General features: G+C 32.2%; 1 protein-coding gene across 1 annotated transcript in view; it reads right to left on the minus strand.

Annotated features, from left to right (window-relative positions):
• Positions 1-9,601: 9,601 nt before the first annotated feature.
• Positions 9,602-21,851, minus strand: part of LOC149484222 (prolactin-releasing peptide receptor-like) — a 72,722-nt gene continuing 60,472 nt past the window's right edge. The window contains exons 2-3 of the mRNA XM_089701828.1: positions 15,991-17,520; positions 9,602-9,979 (exon numbers count right to left, since the gene is read on the minus strand). Of these exons, the coding sequence (XP_089557954.1) occupies positions 15,997-17,301 (1,305 nt within the window). The 5' untranslated portion in view covers positions 17,302-17,520 and the 3' untranslated portion in view covers positions 9,602-9,979; positions 15,991-15,996. The remainder of the gene's footprint in view (positions 9,980-15,990; positions 17,521-21,851) is intronic.

Raw genomic sequence — 21,851 nt, forward strand, 5'->3', positions numbered from 1 at the left:
TTCTATTGTGTCTGTGATCCGAGGACTGACGGATTAAAGTGTTAAAAATGGTATTCTGTACCTTGAATCATTTGAAATCTACATCTAAGTAAATAAAATCAGCTTTCAGGTTATTTTTAGCGCATTTATACGCTTCAGACTGATTCAGATTAAATTTATCTTTCTATTTATTATTCAGAAATAAAGCTCGCAAAATATTTAATCCTTTACCGATTTCTTGCCGATAAAGAGGATTTATCTTTTATGCCTTTGTTGCTATATTTAAATCTACCTGAGTTGGTTAAAATATTGTATTTTGACGAAATATAATTTATGTGTTTGAAACGAAATCTGTTTTTCGTAGATTACCAATGTATATAGCTACTAACACATATACACTTATAATATTACCTACGTAAAGACAAAAAACATTTTTTTTTTCATAAAAAGTATGTACTTCATATTTTTTCAGCTATAGAGCATTTCTAGAAATAAACTGCCGCTACGTAATAGGTACTTAATTTATAATTCTTCACTTATTTATCATAAATATCTACACAATTCCCCAAAGCATAAAAAACTGACCTATTTCCTAAATGCATGGGAATTTTAACTTGATTATAAACAAATAAAACAATTGTACACAAAAATTGATTACCAAATTCGTGCCTCATTTAGATTCGACTGCAAGTTGGTGAAAAAACGGTTTTTCGTAACACCCATGAGAAATCATGGCGGAAAAGTAAAAATGAACTTAGCGGACGTAATATTAATTACTTAAAGGATAAATTAGAGCCTGTGGGTTTCCTTTAGAGAGAACCAGAAACCCGGCATGCAAATATTAAAAACTAGCTTTCCGCCGCAGCTTTGCCTACGTTTTCAAAGAATAACCCGCATAGTTCCCGTTCCCGGGGGATTTTCGGGATAAAACCTATCCTATGTCTATGTGTTAATCCAAGTTACCCTCTATATGTGTGTAATTTCATTGTAAAAGGTTAAGTAGAATTTGCGTGAAAGAGTAACAAACACACACACATCCTCACAAACTTTCGCATTTATAATATTACATAGTAGGAAGTAGGATAGGATATAGGATAGGATCTATAATATTAAAATGAATCGCAGAATGTGTTGGTAAGCGCATAACTCGAGAATGGCTGAACTGATTTCGTTAATTATTTTTTTTAGCTGGGACGTGCTAGTTGTTAATAGTAATGCATGAATTTAAAATTTTCTGCGAAAGAAAAATAATAGCTGCCTCCCAATTCTCTTTATAATATAGTTTAGTTATCGACATTTTTCCAATTGTCACAAAAATTAATTGACTCGCACATCAAAATTTTACAAAAAGCAGATATTTATTCACATTGCACAAATTGTGAGTGAAATTTAAACCGTTGTAAATAGCCGATAAAATATCTCAATCAATTACACAATTTTACGATCATCACGTTCACGTAGCTTCAGTTAATTGCTGTTTTATTTGAGTTTCGGTTCAGAATAATGAGAGATCAATGGTTTTATATTAAAACTAGCGTTTCGCCAGCGACTTGACCCGCGTAGTAAAAGAAAAACCCGCGTAGTTCCCGTTCCTGGGGAATTACCGGGATAAAACCTATCTTATGTCCTTTCACAGGTCTCAAGCTATGTTTGTATGAAATTTGAAATAAATCCATGCAGTATTTTTGCACGCCTCATAAGCGAAGCGTTGAGGTGGGTACTACTGTCACTTCGCGCAAAACATCTGATTTTTCAAACTTAAAATGTCTTTATGTATCATACATTGCACTTGTAAGATAATACATACACACACATATTAAGAAAAAACACTATTTTTAACGTTCATGATATTTTTGATATCATTTTTGTTATTTAAACTAGTTAAAAAACAGTTTAAAAAAGTTCTGTCTTGGACGTCCGTGTGTCTGTATGTGCGGATCCTTTTTCTTGTTAACACGATAGCGACCGAAACACTTTACTAATCGAGTCTTTTTTTTTCTCTTACGCTTGAGTATGCTCAGGAATAGAACCCTTTCATTTTTCAGGGTCTGATTCGATGTGGTTTAATTGTTATTAAATAAACAAAAATAATAATTAATAAATATTTAAGTATTAAAAAAAAATTATGAGGCGTGCACTTTTGGATTTTCCAAATTTTTGAGTTTAGCCTGGACATACATCTAGATAAACACAAAAATTCTAAAAACTATATTTTTGGCTTCGGTATCGATTGTAGATCACGCCCTCAGGTATTCTTAAAAAAAAATACAGTTTTGACTTTCCTACGAATTTATTACATGTAAATAGACTACGTAGTTGTCTTTTGACGTCTGACCCCATTGACCCGTTAGTTATTTGGCTTCCAAAATTATGAGACTAATTTATGTAACACGTAGATATAAAAATGGGCCTATTTGAAAAGGTGATAAAAGGCAATATGAAATTTCCTCTGTGAAAGTTGAATTATTTAATTTGTGGCTATTTTAACTAATTATTAGTCAGTATCAGTGACTAATCTTCATATAATTAATCCTATTTTTAATTAGGAAAGAGTTCATTAATCTACAAATTCAGGTAGGAAGAAGTTTGAGGAAAATTAAACGCTCTCTTTTTTTTATGAAAAGATTCCATTTATTAAAACATCTCATTCGTAACTACAGTTCGGTTACAATTTTGTATTAACAATACTTAAATAAAACATCTTACAAATTTAAATAATAATAAATGGGAAACTACTATTTGAACCAAACAGATAACAGCCAATAAAACAATTTTTTTTAAATAATCAAATTTTCAGATTAACCTAAAACACCCGAAAAAATTAACCCTTCAACCCGAGACATGAATAATTCAATTAAACGTCACAGATTATACAACGCTATATTACGAGCGTTTTGCAAAGTCGATAGTATTAAATGGCATCCTCATTAAGCTTGCGTATTAAGGGTTTATTCATAGTTAAGGCCCGTATTAATAAACCGATCTCATACTCACGTTCAAATACGAAATCAGTTGATGCACTCCCAAGTTCAGTTCAGCACCTTGAGATCGTTGCTGATAAATAAACAAATGAGATCGCTCTCAATGGCGGGAACTTAAACGTCGTTATTCGGGAGCCGATCATGCTAGCGGTTACGACAAGTGCACTCATAAGAGCCGCGTATTGTTTATTAATCAACGCTATACTCAGCTGATAACGCAACAATAAGTGACGGCTCAAGTTTTGTTTATAGTCTATACTAACTAATCTGTGGCTATACCAACGACGTCATGGCTATCCATGGCGTAGGTATAACGTAGCCGCTCAAATTTTTACGTGAGAGCATACTCAATTCTGAGATTCGGTTAATTAATACGGGCCTACATCCAGTATAGAATATCACGTTAGATGCTATTATAAAGGTGCTACGGATTCTCATAAGATATACGTAGAGAATTATAAGCTATTCTAGAGTAGTAGATACCCGTGGTAGGTACTGCGGCAAGTAAAAATAATTTAGGGTGCGTTTGTACTTGTAATTTCGACACGTATTGAAATATAAAAGTCACTTAAACTGCTTCTGAAAAAATGAGGATTATGATAAAATCAAGGACAAAGGATTTCTCAACTACAATAGCTAATACTATGTTCCATACGGATAGAAACCTGATCCTCTCTGTGAGATAACTATCCGCCTTTCCTTTACCAATTAATCATGCAACAAATGCATTCTTGATATTTTGATGAAAAATATAGCACATTCCTAACGCACGTCAGGACGTAACTCGGTCACGTTTCAAAGGGCCAACAAAAATACAGTGGAGTCGTATGAGATATTTTTGATGCAGTGTTGCAATAGGTATGCGGATCGAATTTTTTTTATTATTTTCCATACCAAAATATAGTTTTAGTGGCAAGGTTACGTAGCAGCGTCTCTAGTGAAATCTATACTATCTATAGGTACTAATATTATAAAGCTGAAGAGTTTGTTTGTTTGTTTGAACGCGCTAATCGCAGGAACTACTGGTCCGATTTGAAAAATTCTTTCGGTGTTAGATAGCCCTTTTATAGACAAAGGCTATATATATCATCACGCTAAGATCAACAGGAGCGGAGCAATGCGGGTAAAACCGCACAGCACAGCTAGTCTAATATATTTTTAAACCATCTGAACATTTTTATAGCGCATACAATAAAGATTTTTTTCTGGTTTTGACGTAACGTTATATATCGTATGTATTCGATATTTGTACCGACATCTAACAAAATAAGATTTGAAATAAATATAAATCTTGGTTTGGAAAACTCACAATGTAACATATTTTATGTACGATTCAATGAGTTTCTTTTGATAAACGCTTCATTTCTTTTTTAATCTGAGAATGACATGTTGCTCAGGTGCAAAATCAGTCTGTATATTTTTTCTCTTTTATAGAGCTTTCATGATCGTTAAATGACTTTTTATACAATTACAGAGGTAAGACCTAACTTTGTTACTTGAATATAGCTTTTGCTTCGATGTTAATACTTTTTCTTCCCATCTTAAATTATTTCTAAATCCTACTAATAATATTATAAATGCGAAAGTTTGTGAGGATGTGTGTGTGTGTTTGTTACTCTTTCACGCAAATACTACTGATAACTGAACCGATTACAATGAAATTTAGCACACATATAGAGGGTAACTTGGATTAACACATAGGATAGGTTTTATCCCGGAAATCGCATGAGAACGGGAACTATGCGGGTTTTCCTTTGAAAACGCGGGCGAAGCCGCGGGCGGAAATCTAGTAAATATAATAAGTAAATAGGTGAAGATAGGTTATTATCGCTCTGGGTGACTTAACGTCTAATCGTGTGTGCATTGTTATACCGTTGTTGAAGATCGAATGTTGTGTTGGTAACTTATATACCCTTTTTTTTTGATAGTGGGGAAATCTTCCAAAGATACCCACGGCCCCCGGGGAAGGAGCCGTGGGTTATGTCGGATTCTTACCGACTAAAACCCCACTGTGTTCCGTCGAGCCGCTTTAATGATGGGGCCGCGGGTATTTGTTAGAATTCTTCCGCGACAACTTATATACCCTACTTTTTTACTTATAATAATATCATTGACTCTAAATTCGTATATCCTTATAAAGTTAGGTAGGCAGTTTCGGTTTGAATAAATTTATCTTCAGCCTCATTATTACCTACGGTTTCGTGACCCACGTAATCAAAGCCAGCTAATTAGCCACTTACGACCAAAATTTGTCTCAGGAGTGTATTAAAAGGAAATTGTATACTCTATAAATATACTTAGGTGCTATTAAAACGATGGTTTGTTTAGTACATTAAAGTAATGAACCGCAGAGGTGTCGTAGTTCTTCTCTTGTTAATATACATTTGTTTTCTAGAAGTTTTTGCTTACGTATAATGGTGAACATTAATGTTTAAATATTACTGCCGAACTGAAAATAATCTAGTTGGGAAAATAACAAATCTTTAGTGTCATCTATATATATGTACATATAACCTTAACTACAATTCGTAACATTATGCCTTCTGCACATTATTACCTAAACAGTAAACATATTTACTAAGATGACAGTAACGAAATTTTCAATTAATAAACTACTCAAAACTTTAAAATTTAATTTAAAAACATACTCGCCATTTGTAATTTAGTTAGAAATTTAAAATATGAAAATTATTTGCATAAATTTCGTATACATTTTTCATATGACCTAGATCCTTATTACAAAGTAATTTATAAGCTATGTAAATTAAGAACAAACACAGAAAAATAAAAAACAATCAAAATTTTCCGAGCTATCTACCAACTGTTTTCACACATGATTACGTATTCATAGCTCGTTCTCTAATATTATTTTAAAACGAACAAAAGGCGGGAGAATGTTTTTGTGTCTGTTCTATTTTATATAATCTGTGGTGCCGCGTTCTTTGTTTCAATTTTACGATTAAAGTCCAAGGATTGTTCGAGAAAGAGGATTTTAATCATAAAACTTTTCCGCTTAAAGGCTTCATAGTGAATTGATTTAGTCTGTTAATAAATATTTAAACAGTCTTCGAAATGCAATGCAGAAATATTTTTGATGTTAAATATTTCTATTTATTATAACTTAAAATATGTAAGAAGGAATATTATATAAATCAATTAAAATTAAGGCTGTTTCGTAATATCATAAGTCTTACTTTCATATTGATTAACACATGATTAAAACCTTTGTAACGTGGTAAAAATCTATCATACAGAGTAATTGAGGCGACGTTTTTGTTAGCCGAGATGAAAACATTGATATCATACGCTCTATTGATAAAAAAATTTGCTTCGTTTATATTATCATCATATTTTATACATAAATGGTAATTTATTTATTTATCAAAATTAGAAAGAATAAGATACTTACCATATATGCATTGAAAATCTCATGAAATATATATCTTAGAGTTATTTGAAGTATCTTCTAAATTAACTACAGTATTTACCAATAAATACCCAAGCTTTATCCCCCATTAATAACCTAGCCCCTTTCCTTAAAATTGAGGGTTCGTAAAAATCTTCAGCCTATATCGGCAGACTAATTGTAGCAATCATGGTAGTAATTAGTCAACGTTATTAGACTAATGACTCCGGCCAAAATGTCAGTCTTAATTAATTAAGGGCCATCCAAATTTCACCGTATTTGGACAATTTGACGAAGAGATACCTTGCTGTTTTATTTTAGTTTGGAATTTTAAGTTGTTTGTCTTGTCAAGTCAATTAGACTTTAATTGGGAACGGACAGTAATACCGCTTAGAACTGACACGTGTGTAAGCTTTGGTATTGTTGAATTATCTTTATACTAATACATGCTTCGTAGGTCATTCAAGTAGCCGGGAATTTTATTTTATACTAGCGGTCCGCCCCGGCTTCGCCCGTGGTACATATTTACGTTTTCTCTACATAAAAACCATCCTCGTACTTCAAGGAATATAATAAAAAAAGAATTATCGAAATCGGTTCAGCCGTTCTCGAGTTACCAACACATTTTGCGATTCATTTTTATATATAAGAAGACAAGGAAAATAAACAACAATAAATTCAATAATTATAAAACTGGTAAACACATTACTAATTGTTTTATAATTAACATGTGTTGAAAACTAATTTATACGATATATTGAGAAAGAAAAACCGATAGGGATTCAGATAATATCTTGAATGTTTCATTACAATATATATGCAATAAGATATAGAGTCCTTAGTATTCTCTATATTCTCATATAGAATTCAATACTCGTCGATTATCATGATATATATGTATGTCATAGTAGAAAAACATATATGAAAACGATTGTTGAAATAACTAACTCGCTAGTCAGTTTGTGCTAGTTTTATTTAGTACACCACTTAAATTGTTTAAATGTTGCTTTATGTGTCTGTATATCGTGAAAAACTACGCGTGCCCTCTATAAAAATAAATAACAATACTTTCGACGCATTAGTTTTTTATTCATCACTTCACTGAAAAATTTACCAATACTAAAGATAATAAAGAAATGTATATCTCTATACAAGATGTATCAAAGACGTTCAGCTCTATATAGGATAATAATATATAGGATAACCGCTTATTTAGTCAGCAATATTGATTGCTGCCCAATCATTGTACTTGTGGTGGAACTTGGAAAGTCATACTTGCTCGGCCGACCGCGATGGGACAGATCAAAGCAAACCCCTGAAAACTTTGAAACGATACATCGTCAAATTAAATTGGTTTCAGTATAATATACCCCTATATCTACTACAATGGGTGCTTGGGTCGTAGAGATTTGTCTTGAATCTTAGGTAAAATTGTAATATTACAATATCTATTACAAGTGAGGAACCGTAGGAGGTATTTATCATCATCTGTGGTAGATCGTTAGACAAGAAACATTTTGAATTTCTACTCGATTATATGATTTCTTTGGCGATTAGAGTGAAGTGATCTAGCAAATAAAGACTCTTGTGTGCTCTTGATTATACAAAAGTATCTAATTTTATAACCTTGCATTTATTTTCAGAACAGAAGCAATTATAACTATAAGACACTCGTAGAAATATAAGTCATTAGTTCTGCGCTATATAGCACGCCACTTCAAGCGCGTACGATGTTTTATATATATGTATAATATAAAATATACTTTTATAATATGTGTTTGAAAAATCTTAACGAAAATAGTCAGGCAATCAGGACAGTCTCAGCTCTGCTCTTGAATTCTAAATAACAAGAGCACCAACCAGGCAGTGTTGATTTTTTAAGAAACAAACGCTGAAAAGTATTCATTTGTTGTCAATATTCATTTGTTCTATTCCTGCAACAAGCCTGCAACGAAATGAGTACTTATATTACGTATATATTCTAAAACTTTCCTGTATACTTAATACAATTCAATTAGATTTATTCATAGATTCTGAGCATAGTCACAGATCAGTTATTCCTCGTGTATCCCTGCCATTAGAAATGCAAAACTTTATACCCATTTAAATACGGGTCAAGGCGGACTCTTTCAGTATTTATCACGCATTTTATGTTCAGCGTAACTCTAATAAAACTGCACTTAAATAAAACTTGTCGAAGCAGACATTTTGACGTATATTGCAAGATGCACTTACGTAAATTCCCTAGTTTGTGGTTAACCTCGGGTTAAGTGAGCAGTAAATGTTAAACTACAATTTCATGGCTCATGTTATGTGTTTAATTTGTCTTTGCAGTGAATGTTAATTATACCATGATGCTTCTTCAGTTGCACATAATATGTTGTTCAGATTGGATGAGTATATACATTCTCACGCTCACTGCTTAATGCATCATGTTTGCACTATAAGAGAGTTACAAATGTGATGAATGAGAAAATGCATAGCCGCACCTAGATATTGTAGTACTTGCAGTTACAATGGTAAATTATTATTTCGGTATTTTGGACAGTATCTTATCTCTACAATAACATTGTATACCTTCAGTATTACATCTTAGAGTTTATATAACAGTTCTGAATATTGTAAAGAAAATTAACTATTAAGTACCTACTCAGAATTTAATGTTCTACAAGCCCAGCTGTTTACAATAACACGTATGATAATTTAAGTACTTAACTTTTTTTTCATGAAACTGTAATGTATTAACTACATTGACAAAATCATTAAGTTGTTACTAATCATTAAACCACATCTAATAAATTTACCTTTTTTCATAGTATAATTTGAAAAGAAAAGAGGCAATTGAAGTTCCACATATCCCCGTCTCTGTCGCACGGTGTGAAACTGCAATCGAATTGCAATAACTTATATTTGTTCGTTCCGAGGATAACTTCCTGCACTGGGGACTGTAAAGATTTATAGATACAATTTCATTTTATACTAGCTTCGTGCCCCCGCATCGTCCGCTTTTAGTTCATTCTGTATCACATACTATATAGGTACTTATTTTATGCAGATAATGAATTTTATTGTGAGGTGTTTTACTGATAGGTCTTCAAAACCAAAATTATCACTTACAGTAAGTACTTTAAATATTTTTTTTTAGAAGTGATAAGGTTTCTTCCAAAGGTAAGGTTTAGTTTCAATATAACTATGGTTATTGTTCAACAAACACAGTTTTAAATAAAACAACAAATAACTTAGTTACACTTTATTTGAACATCAAATTGCACATATTACCTTTCATTGACAATATTTCCTAATAACTCTGTTACAGTTACAAAAATACACAAAAATCACATAACGTTACAATTATTACTAGAAAAGCATTTACATCAATGGGCTCAAGTTCTGACGAACATAATTGATGTTGATTCTTTTCTTTTAACAATTTAAGTACATATATATACATATCTTTATGCGAATACTATTATAATTTATTACGTATAATAAAATGTACACTAATTATTCACATGTCTACAACATTTAATTATAATATAAGCTTAAAGCTGGTTTTATTTATATTTGTGAATTTTCTATAATCTACAGACGCTTTCGTCAGGGGAATAAGTACCTGAAACAAAACAAACATATATATTAGTATAAGTAACAATTAAAACATAGGTTATATTTATTTTTATATTTAGGGCTATTAAAAATTGAATACAAAATGTGTCCAGCTAGCTGGAAAATTTTAATAATCATAACCCTCCTTTTGCTTTGCCGTAGTCGGGTAAAAATCGGTCAACACGTTGCGAAGGAGTTTTGTTACAAGCACTGAGACACGATAATTTTTCATACTAAAGTCTATTAATGAATCTACATTTACAAAAATATTATTAACAGTAAAGGCCATGTATTCTACTTTAATTTACTTTCTAAAGGCTATTTTACACTACTCTACTTTCTCAGTTTGCGTATAATTGCTCGCTTTTTCACGAATTTTAATGTCTTTGTTTTTCTGGAATCAACATTATAGTATATCAATCAACATTATCAAAATAGCTAAAAAACTTCGGAATTTTATAATATCCTGTCCTATATTATATTCTCAAATGAAGCTTGGCTATTAGCCATTTGATTAATTGCCATCAGGTGACGCTACAACACATTATATTTGATGGGACATAAAAAATTAACACCAATCTATTAGATAGGTGTGATTAATTATGGTCGTTTCAATTAAGAATCTGTTTGTATAGGTACTTTAGTGTCGATTCTTCGATAGTAAGTAGTTTTGAAAGATTAACTTATTAACAAAGTCAATTTAAAAATAATTTTTGAAACGTGATTTCTAAATATGATTCGAACGAAAAGATATGAAAAAATATTAAATTGGGTTGGTACATTTTATTTACAAACTTTTTAAGATAATTTTACTTGTAAAGCAATGCAATCATAAATCCTAAAACTTGCGCTATTTATTTTTGTCTTTGTTTAACTTGAGATTTCTTGTTCAACGATTTCAAAGCAATTTTCTATTCTGTTAAATAATTTAATTAATGAAATCTGAAGGATAACAATTTAATTAGCAAACATTTGTTTCAAAGTTGTAGAACTAACCGGTTAGGTTTTATTTTACAAAGAGAAAGAACACAGGCGAGTTTTCATTACGTAAAAGCAAGCTTTTCACGATATGATCCAAAAAGGAAATGAAGGAATGTTGGAAAATCTGGTTCTGTTTTATGTTTTAACAACGTTCATGATAATTGCTTAACGTTTTCTTTTAGGTACAAATATATTATTTGGAATTATGTTATGATATTATATTCTATTTGATATTTGGGTTTTCTGACGGGAGATTTGAATGGAGGAAAGTTATCTATGTATAAAATAAAGATTATACACGTATCCTTAATAATATCTTATCCTATCGTATCCTTAGTAATTTTTCAGTTATTTATAAATTAAATATCGGAATAGGCTGCTTTGCTCTTCTTATTAATTTAATCTATATATATAAAACTCAAAGGTGACTGATATAGTGATCTATCAACGCACAGCTCAAACCACTGGACGTATCGGGCTGAAATTTGGCATGCAGGTAGATGTTAGGACGTAAGCATCCGCTAAGAAAGGATTTTCCTAAATTCTTGCGGAAACGGGGAAAAACGGGGATGCACGTACAAAGTCGTGGGCGGAAGCTAGTGTGTTATAAAATCCATATAAAAGTTTTTCTATTCAAGAAAAATTAAACACTTTCCTATAAAACATTATTTACCTTACCATAGTCTCAAAATAATAATATTGACATTCTTTACGAGCATTCAATACGTAATTCCTATAAAAGCTTATTTTTACAACCGCATTTTCATTTATATAATTTACTACGCAGAAGCGAGTATCAATAATATCAGTTATGCAATAAATATATTTCCATCTGTTTTTATAACGAGCGGAATAAATAACACGAGTGCTTTGAAGAACTCACGTTTTCGTAATATAGCGAATAAGTCATTTTTAGGGTTCCGTAGCCAAAATGGCAAAAACGGAACCCTTATAGTTTCGTCATGTCCGTCTGTCCGTCTGTCCGTCTGTCCGTCTGTCACAGCCGATTTACTCGGAAACTATAAGTACTACAGTGATGAAATTTGATGGGAATATGTGTTGTATGAACCGCTACAAAAATATGACACTAAATAGTAAAAAAAAGAATTGGGGGTGGGGCCCCCCATACATGTAACTGAGGGATGAAATTTTTTTTTTCGATGTACATACCCGTGTGGGGTATCAATGGAAAGGTCTTTTAAAATGATATAAAGTTTTCTAAAAAACATTTTTCTTAAAGTGAACGGTTTTTGAGATATCAGCTCTCAAAGTCGTAAAAAGTATGTCCCCCCCCCTCTATTTTTATAACTACGGGGTATAAAATTCTAAAAAAAATAGAGGTGATGCATGCTAATTAACTCTTTCAACGATTTTTGGTTTGATCAAAGTATCTCTTATAGTTTTTGAGATAGGTTGATTTAACTGTAATTTATTATATTTGCTGCTACGGAACCCTTTGTGCGCGAGCCCGACTCGCACTTGGCCGGTTTTATTTAAAGACAAATAGCTCTTGAAAATAAATTTAAAATCTTTAGAATATTCACATAACGTTGGAGGACCATTGATGCCATTTTTCATTAAAACTTTTTAATTGTGTCAAATATAATAAAAATGTTAATTTAAATTTTTTAGTTGTCTCATTACTATAGTTAATAATTCAAAATTCAAATGTCAATATTCCTTTATCGATAAACCTAGACGTAGTACCTGTACTATTAGATATTATTCTGTGACGTATATATTATCCATACTAATATTATAAATGTGAAAGTAACTCTGTCTGTCTGTCTGTTACTCAATCACGCCTAAACTACTGAACCAATTTGCATGAAATTTGGTATGTAGATATTTGGTACCTGAGAAAGGACATAGGCTACCTTTTATTGCGAAATATGTACCACGGGCGAAGCCGGGGCGGACCACTAGTTATGTATACATATTAACTATTCTGTGACGTAGGGTATGTAGCGTAGGTTTCTAGTAGGATTCAAACAATATGGCTAATTATCTCCTCGGATGATGTCTAAGTAGTTCTAATCATTATATCTTCAGATATTCTGATAACAAGATGTATATGGGTATAATCTAATAATCTGCGTAATTTTATCTTATCTGTGCTTCCACGTGCGTAATGGGACATCTTATTTTTCTGTTTATTACTGTTTGCTACAATTTAAAAGCATTAAGACTAGACTTATTTATTAAGGACAGTTCTTTGGCATATATTATGTATATTACTATGTAAAATTAAATTGTAATATTGACATGATTTTAAAAGAGCAACTATGGAGTTTCTTGTCAGTTCTTCTCCATAGATACTGCTTTCCGAATCGGTGGTAAATGTTAAGATGATTAAGAAGTCTAATTGAATAAATAAATGTTTGACTTTGAACGAATTTATAAGAATTATGCATACCGACTTGCAGATAAGAATTTAATTGTAACTTTACTGGTGATGATAGTAGGATAATAATTTAATAAATTTGTCGCATTATCTTGTGAGACGGATAATTCATAATTTTATTGCTCATTATGCGCTGGACAATGACGAAACTTGTAAAGCTGATAACCTACAGACTTTTCCATCAAACACTTTAAAAATAAAGACGTAGATAGGTATTTTAAGTACGCTTGACTCTAAATCGACTCTATGTGTAATTTTATCAATTTTAGGTGCAATAATACCTAATACTTTTTTATCAACCTATTATTTTTCTGATATTAAAGTACAATAAAGGTAGGTACTTAGTTTAAAAAACGCTTTTGTCGCATTCGGAGTAATAAAAGGATTTGAAAGTATTCTTAACTTGCGATAATTTAATTAATTTCGTTACTTAATGATTGCTATGTTACTACATAAATATACTAGTGTAGTTTTACATTATCTGTGCTACCGATATAGGTACATGGAACAAACATTACACGATTGAGAATTCATGTTAGATTCATCGCTAAATCTCCGTTATTAGCAAACAGTTATGTAATTTGCTGCTATTTGCTGATAATCCATCGCGTTTCATGTGTGCTAATTTAAATGTAAATTTGTATTGCGATGTGGTAATCGTAATTTTGTAAATTTCCGTGGTTTGAGGTAAAATTTTGTGTGAAATATTTGGAGATTTTTTTGAGTTCAACGAATGAGTACTATCCCATTAACTTCATACATTTCCTTTCCATCAGGTTGCCTGGTAGAGATTGCTGCTTAGGAATAAGGCCGCCTTTTGTACAAACTATGTCTTTCTTATGTATTAATGTTATTTTTGTCATATTTTAGTTTGTGCAATAAAGAGTTATAAATAAATAAATAAATAAAATGAGTTAGAGAATTTCTATATGCTGTTAAATGGATGCAAAATTTTCATTATAACGGACATTTATTTTGACCATGAAATATTACCATATTTTGTGCCCGCTATTCATTCGTGGCATGTAATGTGGCATTATTAACTGAAAAAATAAATTATATTTTTGATGGATAGACATTAGTCATGAAAGAGCTATCTGAAATCTGAATGACGATTCGAAAGTGCTACTAAATAGTAGTCTAATTGAATAAATGAATGTTTGAGTTTGAGTTTATATTACCTAAAGATAATCTATAAGTTATTTCAAGTAGCTAACAGTCGAATAAAGGTTGGTTATCTGGTTTAAATAAAGCTTAATAAAATGTACCACCCAATCTAATAAACAACAAACTACCCACAAATAAGGAAAACTCTCTCGATTTCATAAAAGTAAAATAAATATTTTATTGGCAATTGGCCGCTGTCACATACACCCCTCCACGTGGACCTGAATGTAGATTGACTACATAGTACTATCACGGAATTTGTATTCTTATATAGGTAAGTATATAGTGGCTAATATAGCATAGATGTATATATAGAGTTAAATTTAAACCAGTGTGGTGTATAATTTTGGAAATCAAGCGTCATTTGTTGAATATCATATATTATATTATGTAAATAATTGGGTTTTAATGTTTTATAGTAACGACCCTTATATTATTTTAAGTGCGTTATATGATAGACTAGTTATGATTTTTTACTCTAATTAAATTTATTTTCGTATTTAACGTCTTTTTTGTCAATTAAATGTCCTTTCTGGTAAAAAAATAGTACCTAAGTACCTAATAAAAATTAAGGTTATAATTAGAGTAATGTAAACATCAAAACAGATAATCAAAATACTACGTCTTAACTAAAACCATAAAAAATGATTACCGTAAATATGGCTATTGTAAGATATCCTTGCCTGTTATTAACCGATTTGCCTATAACGACCTATAACAGATTGATTTATGACCGAATTTTTATTACAAACTCTGGTAGCACTTAAATTTGCGTGGTTTTACGTTCGATCAACATTAATAAACCCACTGAAGTATCTGTAATGAGTCACTGCGTAGAATATTTTTATTTTGTACGCTACGAATATTAACTGTGAAATTTAGTACCTACTGTATACGAATGTTTGTTGGTTTACAAGGACACGGAGGAATGAATCTAAATTGTGTTTAATAGGAACAAAACTTTACTCATTGTTGAATTGTTGAACTTTACTAATTGTTTAGTATTTCCAAATAAGAGTATAAGGAATGTGACAAATTTTTTTGAATATATTAAAAACTAGCAGTCCGCCCCGGCTTCGCCCGTAGTACATATTTACGTTTTCTCTACATAAGAACCATCTTCGTACTTCAAGGAATATAATAAAAAAAGAATTATCGAAATCGGTTCAGCCGTTCTCGAGTTATGCGCTTACCAACACATTTTGCGATTCATTTTTATATATATGTATAAGACTAGCAGTCCACCCCGGCTTCGCCCGTGGTATATATTTACGTTTTCTCTACGTAAGAACCATCCTCGTACTTCAAGGAATATAATAAAAAAAGAATTAACGAAATCGGTTCAGCCGTTCTCAAGTTATGCGCTTACCAACACATTTTGCGATTCATTTTTATATATATAAGAAAGATGGATGTAAAAAATTATCAATTGCAATGAAAAATAAATTATTTATAACCTAACTCACCATTATTTACAGTGCAGATACAATAGGCTCCTTATCCGACGTAACTACAGTTTTATCTACAAACATATACATCTTAACGCAGTCTTCATTCGGACTCGGGTTGTCCGGCTTCTCATCCGGACTAACATTGTCCACATCGTCTTCGTAAACTTTCACAGTATCGTTTAACTCTATCTTATATCTAACTGAAGGCATCTTATTTATGGTCGAAGTCAGCAGCGACTCCTGAACGGTCTCATTTCCGTTACACGTTTTTTCCGACCGGTACATTCCTGTTCTATCAGACTGATTGAAATTCCTTTTAGATTTCTTCGTCACTAGTGCTCCTAAACAAGGAAGAATCTGCTTGAATTCCTTTCGGAAGTTCTCGTTCAACCACGCGTAGAGGAACGGATTGTAACAAGTCGAAGACATGGCTATAAAATGCGCTATGAAGAACAGTACCATGTAATATCTCCAATCTTCGGCGAATGAATAAAAATCACTACTTATATTAATTAAATTCAATGGCAGCCATGAAAGGCCAAAAATTGCAACCATCGCTATGAGCATTCTATTCGTTCGTCTTTTCCTTTCCCGCTCGGCGTCTTCCTTTTTACTATTTTTACTTCCCGGTCGGGATTTTAATCTATCGTTCAATTTTATACTAACACAAGTATAGCAGAAAGCCATTACTATAAAAGGTAGCACGAATTGCATGATAGTCGTAACGGCCCCAAAGGCTTTGCGGATTTGGTCCGACGGCCATTTTTCTTCGCAGAAAATATCTTGAAGTGTCATATAATATCCGTAAGGAAAGGTAACGGTGAGCGCGAAGACCCAAATAAATATAATGAGTCCAATGCACGTCGTGATTTTCATCCGGGGCTTAAAGGGGTAAATTATTACAAAGAATCTGTCGATAGCTATGGATGTTAGAGTGAGAGTGGAAATATAGACGCTACAACCTTGAGCGTAAGGCATTATGTGGCACAGTGGACCGCCGAAGACCCATCTGCCGAGAAACGTGTACAAGGGAGTAAAAGGTACGGCAAATACGCACAGTAGAATGTCAGATAAGGCCAGATTCGTTATGAATAGGTTGGTAACAGTTTGCATGGCCCGGTTCCTAATTACAGCGTAGCAAACAAGGGCATTACCGAAGATGCCGACTGCGAAAATGATTGTGTAGGCTGTGCAAAAAGCGGCTTGAATCGCTTTGTCCTCGATGGGGTCGGGCGGTATAGTAATGTTCTCATTTTGGTAGCTATCGCTGAAATTGCTGTAACTTTCATTGTACGAGGATTCATTAGCACTCCATTCGGTCTGCATAATTTATAGATTACTTAACTTGGCATCATAAACCGATTAGGTCGGTTGTTTGTTTTTGCATGTTTATGGGACAGGTTTGGTTGATAGATCGTTGTACATGAATCGACGAAAGGGTCGAAGTTCATGCTGTATTATAATTGCTTTATCCACTGCATAAGTACGGTATTTGCCTCATAATCGTTCCTTATATTAATCTTCGTGAGATGATAATCTGCATATCTGAAACAAAAGAAAAGTAATATTAATTTGATTTACAGATATCAAATTGCCACAGTCTGCTTGAGGATAATTTTAGATATTTTAATAAACATTTCAACCCACAAACATTGGAGTGTTAATTGAGTTTCCGTAAAATACGGAAAATTGCTGCCATAGACAAACAGGGAAATATGAATAAATATAACTTTGCAATATTCAAATTAAGCAATTTATCATACTAGATAGCGTAGGTCCCTTTCACAGTGATTTCCCCACTTGAAAAAAAAAAAAAAAAAAAAAAAGGTCCCTTTCACAGTGTTAATTAGCTTTTCCAGAATCTTCGGTTAGCTTTGCTAATCACTTACTAATTACTTTTACATTGATTTGGTTTAAAAAGTTGTAACAGGTTTCGGCTCGGTTACTTACAAATTTAATCTGGGTTCTATTTTTGGTTTTCGTAATTTTCGTTGATATTTTCGCGTCATTTAATTCAATTTATACATAAACTTTTGTGAATTAGCCAATTATTTTAAAATTACGTTTTTAATTTGTGTACAAGTAACTATAGTTAGTTACTAACTACGTATAAAATAGTTACATAAAAGAAATAAATGCCTAACACAAGGTAATAGAACGATTTCCTGCATTAATAGCATTGGATTTAGGATATTACCGTTACATTGAACCCAACCCTCGTACCGTCTTAAAGCAGTATTATTCCCAGTGTGGGAAAGTGACAGCGCTATACGACATATATAGCGCTGTCCCTTTTCCACACTGGTATTAATATTGATATCATGGTAGGGTCTCTTCATCATGACTCCCATGATTAAGTGTTACGCATCTCCGATTCAATTTGCTATAGGATGCTCTCATTATAGAGATTACGGCGTTTAGTGATACCTCATGTTTTATCTTATGCTTGGGAAGGTTTCAGATTTATAATAATAATCTAAGATTGAACTGATTACAACAGAGTATTATATTATCTGTGCTTTATAATCAATTACTAACATTTATTGATTTTCTCTATTATTTAAGTTAAAAGTTGAAAGATTTGTGATAAGGTTTTATAAATATACCTATAAATACAAAAGATTTCCTTAATTTAATACAAAATATAAATTCATAATTTTAAAAGCTCCGTCTAAGTGCTTTAACGTGTTCGTCTTCACTTCGTGAAAGCTAAGATTAAGTAAGACAAAATTAAATTGTTAATGATAATATATTATGGGAATAATAAACAAAACACAACCATAAAAATATTAAGTATAATTTATTTGTTTATAGTTATTCATTAATTATTTGTTTATAGATAATCATCATCATTAAATTTTCATAAAAATACGTATACAAGTTCGTTTGTATAAATATAAACATTTCAAACACAAACCGCCAAAACTTTCACGACTTATCAGGTTAATTGTTCCCGTGCGTTATAATAATAAAACTATCATAGTTATCTATAAAACAATAAACACCATACGCGCATTATTTGATAATGAAGTCACCAATACAAGCTATTATAGCCTTATAGGCCCTCTTCACAATGGGCAGCGTTGGGCGAGTAGAGGCAATCACGATAGTGTAGAACTAAATGTCTATGATTGGCCGTCATTGTTGATCTTTATTCATATACCGCCATAAGGGTGCATTTCTGCTACGAATGCTACGAAAATAAAATAGCAATGCTATGAAACTATGTGACCGTTTCCACCAATGCTACACTACGTGCATAAATGAATTTGATTGGTGGATAACAAACGCATCCACAGCAATGTGACATAGCACAACTCTGGTGGAAAAGCATCCTAATGGCTGCAAACATCGACGATCAAATGTTTGGCCAACGCTGCCCATTGTGAAGAGCCATTAAATTTAATGGGTTACTGAATAGTCCATTACTCGGTTCGTCAATAATTACGATAGTGTAACAATCAATCTCAGTGCTTAATGGTCGTTGTTATGCCATTTGGAACATCATTATCGTCTGGAGAACATTTAGTTAGAGAATGAACTAATCTAATCAAGCATTTTCAGTAAGTAAATGAATTAGGCGTAATAATAAAGCAATTAATAGTTATTTCTCTTATTTCTTTCAATATATTGAAGTGTATTCTTGAAAAAATATATATTGATAATTGTGCAAGTTATTTAGAAACTAAATTAAATATTCCACCTCAAAGACTCAAATAATACGCCTTTGATGTAGTATAATATAAATATGGTAAACTAAATTCCTATAAAAAACTCTATCGATTCGAGACCACGTTCATTATTATATTTCAAAACTATGAATTCAAAAAAAAATATATAGAAGTTATTTGTAGTCATCATCATCAGCCCACTGCTAGGACACGAGCCTCCTATGAGGGTACAGGCCATAATTCCACCACGCTGGCCAAGTGCGGGTTGGTTATTTGTAGAATTGTAATTAAAATTAAAATTATGAATCTACCAAACCATTGTTCCAATCCAAAGGAAAGAGTAATCGATGGTAAGTGATTAGCTTATCTGGTCGCCAATCTGTATACGTTTTCATTCGGTACATTTATTTCACAGATCATTAGGTTATAACACAATTTACAGATAAAAGGAAAACCGTTTTTAATGCAAATGTTTCATATAGCTGTAGGGCTTCATATACAGAGTTAATAATTCAACAAAGCTGAAACTAAACGGAATAGGCATATAGATTTTCCAAAAATGTTATATATTATATTATTCCAATATAGATTACAGTTAAAGGCCTTTCATCTAAATCCGCCTTGTAACTCCGCTAAGCTAATATTATTTTTCAATATTCCTCTTAGTTTTTGATTTCCTACGACGCCCAGTTGAAATAAATAACACTGTATAAATCAATCGATCAATTATCGAAATAGACGTTAGAATTTAGATCCTTCATACTTTCAGCTTAGGTAAGTGAATAGCAATGATTGAGCGTCATGATTTCAGGCTTGGGCGAAATCTATACTTAATATTATAAGCTGAAGAGTTTGTTTGTTTGAACGCGCTAATCTCAGGAACTACTGGTCGGATTTGAAAAATTATTTCGGTGTTAGATAGCCCATTTATCAACTATATTATAAACTATATATTATCACGCTAAGACTAACAGCAGCGGAGCACTACGGGTAAAATCGCGGGACACAACATTTATTATAACCTCTACAGTCTACGTGTATAAAATGCTTTTTAAATATAATAAAATATAAATTCGCTAGACGAAGCGCTATCTCACAGCAGCGGATGTTCAATTACAAGCTTTTCTTCACTCTACGTGTTAAGAAAATGATGGTTTATTTTATTTACTTTTATCCGCATGTCTATCGTGTATACCTTCGACTATCTTTCTTGTGTTAGTCGCATCATTGCGCGAAGCATTTTCAATTACTATTTTGTATCCTCTTTCACCCTCTGCAGGCTTGCGATAAAAACTTTTGCCCTTTACAAAGTTGATTTCTGTTTCAGACATGAAGTATATTTATTATAAGACACACAGAAACTCGGGTATTGTATTGGTATTATGGTTATGCGTATAAATATAATGATTTTATTTTTACAGTAGTTGGTTAGGGAGCCAGGTGCAAATTTGGTTAACTATTTCCTCTCAAGAGATAATTCGTCAGACGCATGAGAGTATAGTATTATAAAACCTCGTGAACGTCAGCTGGCGCTCTGTTGGGGGGGTGAGCGGTTGAAGCCTCCCACGCACATAGGAAAAAAAATACATTCATTCATTCATTTCCTCTCAGCTAAAAATTTGTCAAATTGTAGCTAACCCAATATCTCAACGAAAAAAAATAGTCAGCTGGTTACAACATGGTGTATTATACGTCAGCTGGTGTCTCGAACATGAAAGTTAAATTTAAAGAAAAATTTATTTTCCGTTATTTCCTCTCAAACAAAAATTTACCTGATGATAGCTTATATGTAACTGTGGATAAATATATATGTCAGCTGGCTGTATCTTGGTGGAAAAACCGTCAGCTGATACGGGAGGCTACAACCGCTCTTCCCCCCAACCGAGCTCCAGCTGACGTTCACGAGGCTTCATAATACTATACTTTGATGCATTTTACTAATTACCGCTTGAGAGGAACTTGGTCATAAAATCTGCTGCTGGCTCCCGGACCACAAGAGTAGGTTATTTGAAAATCGTAACATTTATTTCTTTTTGAACATAATATTATCTAGAAATGTAAGTGTTTTCTTTATATACCTAGGAAAAAGCAAAGAGCAAATTAGAATTATTTGCCTACCTCTAAATATATCACTAAATATGATCTGTCTCAGATAGTCAAAACATTCCATAAGTCCGTAGGTGTATACTCAATAATAAAACATAT

Source organism: Colias philodice, chromosome 12, assembly GCF_061535455.1.
Source record: "Colias philodice isolate Cphi_HAF_F1 chromosome 12, ilColPhil1 Martin Lab GWU primary, whole genome shotgun sequence".
NCBI lineage: Eukaryota > Metazoa > Arthropoda > Insecta > Lepidoptera > Pieridae > Colias > Colias philodice.